This window comes from Lactuca serriola, chromosome 1 (genome assembly GCF_051521515.1).
Source record: "Lactuca serriola cultivar US96UC23 chromosome 1, Lser_US96UC23_V15, whole genome shotgun sequence".
NCBI lineage: Eukaryota > Viridiplantae > Streptophyta > Magnoliopsida > Asterales > Asteraceae > Lactuca > Lactuca serriola.
In genome coordinates, this window is record NC_136408.1 from 244,586,953 (window position 1) to 244,595,831 (window position 8,879).

Below are 8,879 nucleotides of genomic sequence, written 5' to 3' on the forward strand. Positions count from 1 at the left end.
ATAATAATAAATAAATAAATTAAATTAAAATTAATAAATAAAATTATATTTTAATTTTTGACTTTTATTTTTTAACTTTTGACCTTAAATTTTGACTTTGACTTTCAAGTTTGAGCTTTGGCTTTAAACTTTGACTTTTTCGTTTAACTTTTAAATTTTCAAATTTAGCTTTTCGGTTTGACTTTTCAAGTTTGACTTTTGAGTTTTACTTTTTAAATTTGACTTTTAAGGTTGATTTTTGAGGTTTATAATCAAAGGGCATTTTTAAATTTTAGTTTGAGTTTTAAGTTTGATTTTGGCTTCTAGTTGTGTTTTTTAATTGATTTTAAGGTCTACGAGGGAGTTAAAAACATGAAAGATAGTCATCAGGATATGTTAAGACAAAATTTCAACATTTTCGATTATATCCCTGGAGAAACCCTCGAAACTCAGTTGCAGCGATTTACTACACTTACTACTGAGATGAATATAGCTGGTATCTTCTTGTCTAAGTTTGAGATAAACAAAAAGCTACTGAATTCACTTCCGAAATCGTGGGATATGAATGTGGCTATCATCAAGAAGACAAAAGATCTCAATCATCTTAGTCTTGTTGATGTAATTGAAGAACTTGATGCTTTGAAGTGTAGAAAAATAATAAGTTCTGAAAACATTCCGGTCACTGAAGTTACATGTACCCCAGCTTGTGAAACTACGGTTAAATTTCTTCGGGAACAAATTGATTTATTAAAAAGAGAAGTTGAGGACCTGAGATATGAAGGATATCAACTCAGGAAAGGATAGAAACCTCTGAAGGCTGAATTAGAAGCAAAAACCAAGGACTTTAGGAAACTTCAGGAAGAGTATAGCAACAAGTGTGAAAATTATGACTATATTAAGAGACAACTTGATGCTGTAACTGAAGAACTTGACACATTGAAAATTAAGTGTGGAAAAACAGATGTCAGTTTCAAAAATTATACCGCGTCAAGTCAGACAGTCGAGTCCTTATTTGAAACCTAATTAAAATTTAAAGATAATCAAAACAAAGGTCTAGGGTATGATAGTGTTCCTCCACCTTTCAATCATAACTACACATCCATCCTTATGACTCAGGAAGAAATTGCCAGGGAGGCACATCTTCAATATGGCAAACGATTTGAATTTATGTCAGGATGAGTTATTAATGTTGAAAATACTAATATTTCTACTTCATGTGCAGGTAAAGTAGCAGAAGATGAGAACAAGGAGAGCACTACCGAACAAACCAATGACACCTTGAACTCAAAATCTGTTGCTTCGAATTCTGTTACTCCTAACAAACCTGCCGTTGAGAAATATAGGCCTCCAATTCCAGCGCAACAGAGTTCTTGTTGCAAGTGTGCATGTGGGATCAATAAGAGACAACGCATGGATACGCCACCAGGGGCAGGAAGAAACAACTTCACAGTGAAGAAAAAGACATGTTTTCACTGTGGAACACCTGGACACATTGCCAGAAATTATCCTAATCGTGCATATGTTCCGTACTATGCACAAGGCTGGCAGAACGCGCCAAGAGGGAGATTTTTCAAAAGAAACCCCTCAAGGTCACGTTCAGACAATGCTGACTGGAATTCCATGAAGGCCAAGAATTCAACTCCCAAGGCCAAACATCCAACTCCCAAGGCCAAGCATCCAACTCCCAAGAACAAGAAGGGAATGTTGGCCCAGAAGTCTAGTTCAAGAGATGCTCCAGTGAAACAAAGACCGATTAGGTCAAAGTCATCTCGGCAGCCGACTTCAAGTTCCAAAGCAAGTGCCGAGTCACCCATCAGATCGAACAAGAAATGGGTTAAACCCGAATATAGATGGGTACCAAAGGTGAAAACTCCCAAATCGTCTAACGACTCTAATATTTCATCATCTCATGTTTGTGACAAGCAGGATATGTCATGGGAGAGGGTATCGTGCGTTGATGACAAAGGTCAACCCAGTTTCAAAATGGACTGGGTTCCAAAGACCAACTGATCTCGCTCTGTGTCGGAGCAGTTATGGAGGCATATCATCAGAGTTCAATTTGTTGGTAGTGGCTGTTCCAGGCACATGATAGGGGACATCTCCCAACTGTACATCATTCAGACTTTTGCTTGAGAGTATGTGTCCTTTTGCGGGAAGGGAAGAAAGGAAGGGATCACTCATGGGGTTAGTGCTTAACGACATGAGGAATTTTTGGATCTGTTATGAGATTATGCGTGTTGTTCTCAGACCTTCTGGATGCAAATTCAATCGGTGACTTACGGTTTGAATTTTCTTCTCTATACTCCTGAGTTTTTCTTAAGCTGATTCGCTTTAAAGACTAATTTTTGTTTTAGGATAGTTTAAATTTGCGCATTTACTTTCGTTTCTCTCCTATGCACAAATTTAGGGGGAGAAATAAAATCAAAACAAAAATTAGAAAGTTGAAAATCAAAAATATGGTGTTAATGGAATGTGCTTGCAGGAGATGTTTTGGGAAATGAAATTAGCAAGTGATAACGGGCAATCTGAATCTGCATAACGTACCTAAGTTGAATTGTCTACGCTCTGTGCTCGATGCGCTGGTAGGCACGAAAGTTTTTAAATGGACTTGACTAGGGAAAGTTGAATCTAATGAATTTAAGGACTTGACAAACTTTGACCTAGTTAGATCCGTTTAGCTTGACATCACGATGCTCGGATAGGTTGAGTAGGGAGATATACATGGGAATCTACCGGTCACATTAAAATAGCCCGTATCTAGAACTGTGGATTCACTTTTCCTCGATGTGCGGATTTTGTCCTTAATTCCGGTTGGATGGGGTGACTGGGGAATTCCGATAAGCTAGGTCTATAGAAGGTTATTTTCTTTCTTTCTTTCTGTTAGACATATGTTGCCTCCTTTGTGTGATCGAAAGATCCGACCTGGACTGTAACATATGCAACTCTATCTCTCTACATCTTCTATCTATGCAATTCTTTCTATCTGTTAGTCATATACTGTCTCCTCTGCGTGACTCAAAATCCGACCTGGTACACAGTATATGCAACGTTCTCTTCTCAATCCCTCTAAAACTTCAGTTAGTCATATGTTTCATCCTTTGCGTGATTGGAAGAGATCCGAACTGGATGTACAACATATGCATTCTAAATCTATCTTCTCTTTTAATGATTGTCTGCTCACCCGGTGTAAGGAGTATTTTAGAAGTCCTTGATGACTGGGCCATGCCAGGAAGCGGGAAACACATTCTAGTACAATTAAAATTGAACACATACATGTTGTCTGTAGATCTCGCTGCTCAATTTAGGTGGACAACAATATCCCTAGTCGTAGTCAGTTAAATGGTCATAAGAAAATTTTATTTAAGAATTAGGGCCAATCATGATAATAAAATTATAATCATCTATATGTATGTGTATCATGTCATTGGTAAATTGTCCAAAATATTGTCACAAATTTTTCGTGTTTAAGTGGACCACAATACTGACGATCGATCAGACGAAGATGTGAAGATAAGGGTACCGACAAGTGGAATAAGGCTTTCCAACAACTTTGATCCCAAATCACTCTTAAAGTTAGCTATTACTTTGGTTTTTGTTAAGTTTGTTCATAGTGTTATTTTAATTTAAATAAGGGGGAGAATTAAAAAAAAATTAAAAAAAAAACAAACAAAAATCAGAAAATTCAAAATAAAAAATAGTGTTATTTCTGTTTTATTTCTTGTTCGGAAAAATCAAAAATCCAAAAATATTTTTGTTTCTGTTTTATTTTTGTCCAGAAAATATGAAAAATCCAAAAATAATTTTGTTTTTATTTTAATTTGTGTGCTAAGTTTTCTTTTAGTTTTGTCTTGTCTTGAAAAGTGATTTCAGGTATAAATAAGACTCATGGAGTTTGTGTCGAAGATTTCTGAGCCAAAGGCTTCGTCCATGAGCATTGAAGAATTCTCATTCGAAGGAGCAAGAAATGAAGATTATTCTTCCAACATTCAATCCTTCAACCCTAGAAGCAAGGAGAAGCTGAAATTGAAGATTATGTGACGGATTGCATTGAAACCTCCTCAATCAGTCTGCTGCTATCTTAAACCTGCTGAAGTGATCTAGAAGATTTGTTCTCTCTGATGTTGTCTCTGAAGATTCTCAAGCTGAAAGCGTTATCTTTCAAGAATCAGTACAAGAAGCCTCCTCACCCAATGTGCGTTCAATGTCAAATCTTGAAGAAAAGCTCAAGTGCTCAAGATGAAGTCATTCATTGAAGATTCATATGTTCATCATGATGCTGTGAAGAAATCGAAGGTTAAAGCTGAAGCCAAGCTCCCATTGAAGATTGACAAGAAGAGCCAGCTACTTTTTAGGGGGAGCTTGTTGGGTCATTTAAGAAAAGAAAGCTATAAACCAAGGGGGAGATTGTTGGGTCAAAATTTGGTTTATACTTTACTTTTCTTGAAAAATGTATTTTTGTGTTTTGGACCGTAAACAACTTGGTGTTTACGGCCATAAACGAGTTTACGGTTGTGTTTACGGCCGTAAACCCATTTCCGCCCATGTTCCCCTTGTATATATATAGGTGTTAGGGTGAGGAGTAGATTTTGATGAAACACAAGGAGTGTACGGCCAAGAGAGAAACTAGAGAGAAGTTTTGTGTGTGTGAATCTTTTGTATCCGGATCCCAATTCTAATCAATTCATACAAAGATTCATATTATTCTTCTTCTCATTCTCTTCTATTTGATCTGGCATCATCCGTTTGATTGAGATTCCACACCATCAAACGGATCTGATTGATACACAGACAAATTAGGGACTTACAATGGGAAATCAATTATTAATTTAATAAAATTAGAATGAGAAATTTTAAATTTTAAATTTTACATCGATAATTAATAGGTTAACAAGTAGCATAATAGGTGACATATAATATTAATAGAGAGTTTTAATATTATGACATTTGTCAATAGGAAGATAAACTTATTCATTATTAGAATATGGGGATATTTAATTAATTTATTTTTATTGTTAGATACTATGTATTTTTAAATATTTTATATGCTTAAAAACAAAAGAAAAAAAAATCATAAGATGCTATATAAATATTTCACACAACAAAAACATATTTATTAATTAAAGAATAAAGTTAAAAATTGATCAATATTTAATTAATATATATAAAGTTATGAATATTTTAAAAATAACCTTTGAAAAAAATAATACAATCAAATATGAAAAAATAAAATTGTTATTAAAAGTGAGAAAAAATGATTTAAAGTAATTAACTTTTTGTTTAACCACTTGGATTGTGGTGACTTGGTAAGACATGTGGAAGATATGGTGGATAACCTATTGACCCATGTTCAAATCCTGACACTATTCAGCCCTTATGGCCATGGAGGTTCGCCTGCAGTGACTCCAGGGCATGAGACAAAGTCTCATGTTTGCAGCGGGGGATTAATCGGTGCGCATAAGCTGGCCCGGAAACCCTCGTTAGGGAAGTTTCCTTTCCAAATTTTTTTTTTTTGTTTTGTTTATATTTAAATAATTTTTTTTATACATATTTAATAATTTAGCTTGTTAATTTGTTTACCAGTGACAATAATAACACGGTGACAATAACAATACCTAAACATATATAATAAGTTAAATATATATAAAAATAAAGAAATTTTAGCTAATTATTAAATATAAACGAAATGAATTAGCTTTCTAAATCATTTTGCTTTTGAAAAACGGTTGCTACGAAAATCTTTACATGGATTGACGCTGTTGTAGAAACAAGACTAAAGATTCTTGACCGATTCAAGAAAGGTAGCTACGGCAGCCCCTTCCCCTAGCCCCTGCACTCTTGTGTGAGTGCCTGTAAAGGTTCGGTAAAAGGGACAAAATGGGAAAAGAATATCCGTGGTAGTTACGATCTAACACCATATTAATTTATTCAGAAATTAGTGAAGCAACTACGAAAATTCGATGATTTATAGGTCCAATACACACACCAGACGACTTTAAAATCAAAGAACACAGCGACTGAGAAGAATCTTAACGACAAATCCTCAAAAATGTCGATTGCGAAGAAAGGGCTTCAACAGTACTTGCTTCAGCTGCAACAGCATCCTTTAAGAACAAAGGTACTGTCTCTTCTCGATTTCCTATTATTGTTTTTCGAATTCACGAATTGGGTTTTGTTCTATTGTTGAATCATGAACTGGGGTTTCTTCCATGAATTTGAATTGGAACTGCTTTTAATTTGATTTTGTGGTTTTTAGTAAAATCAATAACTGGGTTTTGTTCTTTTTGGAATTGATATTAATTTCCGAACTGGGTTATGTGTTTCTTGATTAGCGATGAATTAGGTATTTTTTTGTTACTGAAAATTTGTCATATTGAAGGCTTTGACAGCCGGAGTCTTGTCGGCGATCAGCGATATCGTGTCTCAAAAGCTCACAGGCATCCAGAAATTGCAAATCCGTCGACTTCTTCTCAAAGTGGTATGATCTGATTAGTTTTCATCTTAAGTTGAATTGACTTTATATTTGGTGTAATGAATTCAAATTTGTTCTAGTGTTTTTTTACATCGAGTTCTTGAAGTCATTCCGTTGACTTTAAAACATCCAAGTTTTTAGTTGTTTATATGTCAGAATTCTTGAGATATCAAAATGAATTACACAATCTTATCCTTTACCCACATCGAGTCCATTTTTAACATAGATACTTTGAAATCGATGCACCAGGCCATAATTATAATGATATTTACGAAAGATTTGTGAAAATTATTGTGAAATGGAAGGAAAAGGTAAAACGAGGTCATATTTGTAAAAAATTGTAAAAAGTCAGGACTTAAACGGGAAAGTCACATAACTTATTCTCTCTGCAATAAATGAAAAAGCACCAGTCAAATATATATATATTTATATAAGAATCAGTATAGAATATTAATGTGGGAGTGTTTGTAGCTTTTTGGGTGTGCATATCTTGGACCATTTGGGCATTTCTACCACTTATTGTTGGATAAGTTGTTCAAGGGCAAAAAAGACACGACAACAGTTGCCAAAAAGGTATCCTAAGAACCTTTGATAATAAGGATAACAATGGAAATTTACAATCTTATAACTGAATTATATGACACCTAATTCACGATTTGATCTATATATTTGTAGGTGTTGCTTGAACAAGTGACATCTTCTCCATGGAACAACTTGATTTTTATGCTTTACTATGGGCTTGTTATCGAGGGTAAGGTCTTTTTGGTTCCTTGTTTGAATAAATATGTTGACTATAATTATTTTAGTAGATAAACGATTATGAATTGGTTTAATGCTAATGGGGGTGTTTGGATGTATGATTTGAAAGTTATTATTTTGTTTTGAAAAATCAAAATCATGAGTAATGATAGAAATAAGTTTTTCTATATAATCTGTAAATAAGTTTTCTTGCATTTAACCTTTTTAAAGTTGATATCATTTTTCAACTTTAAAGTCATATAATAATTTATGGTCATGTATATATATGCAGGAAGATCATGGATCCAAGTGAAATCTAAAATCAAGAAGGAATACCCCACAGTACAATACGCAGCATGGACGGTAAATCCATAATTTCAGTTTTTACTCATATTTTTATAAATTTCTGTTGTACAAATCTTTTAAAGAAATAGCAATTTGTTTTATAACATCCTATTTTCATTTCTTTCTATAACAACACTATAAGTTCTTATTAGGACATTGTGCTTTGAAAAATCTACCCAATTACAGCAGTGAAAATTGCTTTGTATATTTTTTTTAAAAATTATAATGTTGTAATAGGAAAAATAAAAGGTACGTTGCTATTTATTGCATTGTTATTATTTCTTTTGAATATTTTGTAACAAGTGAATAATATTTATTAACCGATGTGTGCAGTTCTGGCCAGTAATCGGGTGGATAAACCACCGCCACGTGCCACTGCAATTCCGTGTCATTGTCCAAAGCTTTGTTGCAATGTTATGGTAAGTTTATTCATTTTACAAAAAGAATCAAGAATAAGTCTCTATAATTCAAATTATTTTAAAATTATCTGAAATTGTCATGTTTATTTCTACTCAATTATTTTCATTTATTAATGTGGTTGTACTTTCATATTTTGTTTTCTTATCAAAAGGCATTGTAGTTTGACAATTTTACTCGATTATAGCATTGTACTTTCGATTTTTTCTTTTCTTATTAGGACATTATACTTTGAAAAATCGACCCAATTTACATGGCTAAAATTTGGGTAGATTTTTCAAAGTAGGATGTTGTGATGAACAAGTGAATGAATATAAATTGCTATTTTCTAACCTTTTTATTTAAATTTGTTGATAAGAATTTGGTTTTTCTCTTCTGATTTTGTAGGGGTATATTCTTGAATCTAAGAGCAAGATCAGTATTGACAATTAAAAAAGATTAGGGAATTTGAAAGGAACTTCTCAAATAATTTCTTCTGCTGCTGCAAGAATTGGCTCTTATTTAGTTTAAAATATTATTAAAGGTATGTTTTTACTGTTTTCGAATGTTTTTATTCAGATATGCAAAAACAGCAAGATGGGTTTATGTTCCGTTGCCTTTTATCTTGTTTTTAAAGGTTGGGTTGTAATTGTCTATGTATTATTATGACAGCGACTAATTAGAAATTTAGAATCAATGATATGGTTACATGTTATGTGTTGTATAAGTTGTTAATCTTGTTAGGTGCTCTTTATTTACGACTTAATGTAGATAATACTTAGTCCAATAAAAGAACAACTTTTTCTCAAGTAGTTTATGTTGTGTTTGCACCCTAGCTGAAAAGCTAGCTTATCAATAAACGATATCAAACAACTTATAAAAAAGCTAGCTTAGAAGCTAGTTTATAAGTTTCTTTTGTGGTTTTACCAAATATTAATTTTAATAAGCTCAA

At 33.3% G+C, this 8,879-nt stretch overlaps 1 protein-coding gene across 1 annotated transcript; it reads left to right on the forward strand.

The window, feature by feature from the left end:
• The first annotated feature begins 5,719 nt into the window (after window positions 1–5,719).
• On the forward strand, window positions 5,720–8,654 carry LOC145050279 (peroxisomal membrane protein PMP22-like). Its single transcript, XM_078998558.1, has 7 exons — window positions 5,720–6,094; window positions 6,356–6,454; window positions 6,920–7,021; window positions 7,124–7,199; window positions 7,479–7,549; window positions 7,865–7,950; window positions 8,336–8,654. The coding sequence occupies exons 1-7, from the start codon at window positions 6,026–6,028 to the stop codon at window positions 8,388–8,390; spliced, it is 558 nt and encodes a 185-aa protein (XP_078854684.1). The 5' UTR covers window positions 5,720–6,025; the 3' UTR covers window positions 8,391–8,654.
• Window positions 8,655–8,879: the final 225 nt, after the last annotated feature.

Excerpts from the sequence above, each read along its gene's own strand:
- LOC145050279 (XM_078998558.1), top strand. The coding sequence starts at position 6,026 with ATGTCGATTGCGAAGAAAGGGCTTCAACAGTACTTGCTTCAGCTGCAA. Across the intron at positions 6,455-6,919 it reads GTCGACTTCTTCTCAAAGTG|CTTTTTGGGTGTGCATATCT; the intron begins GTATGATCTGAT and ends GAGTGTTTGTAG. Across the intron at positions 7,022-7,123 it reads CGACAACAGTTGCCAAAAAG|GTGTTGCTTGAACAAGTGAC; the intron begins GTATCCTAAGAA and ends ATATATTTGTAG.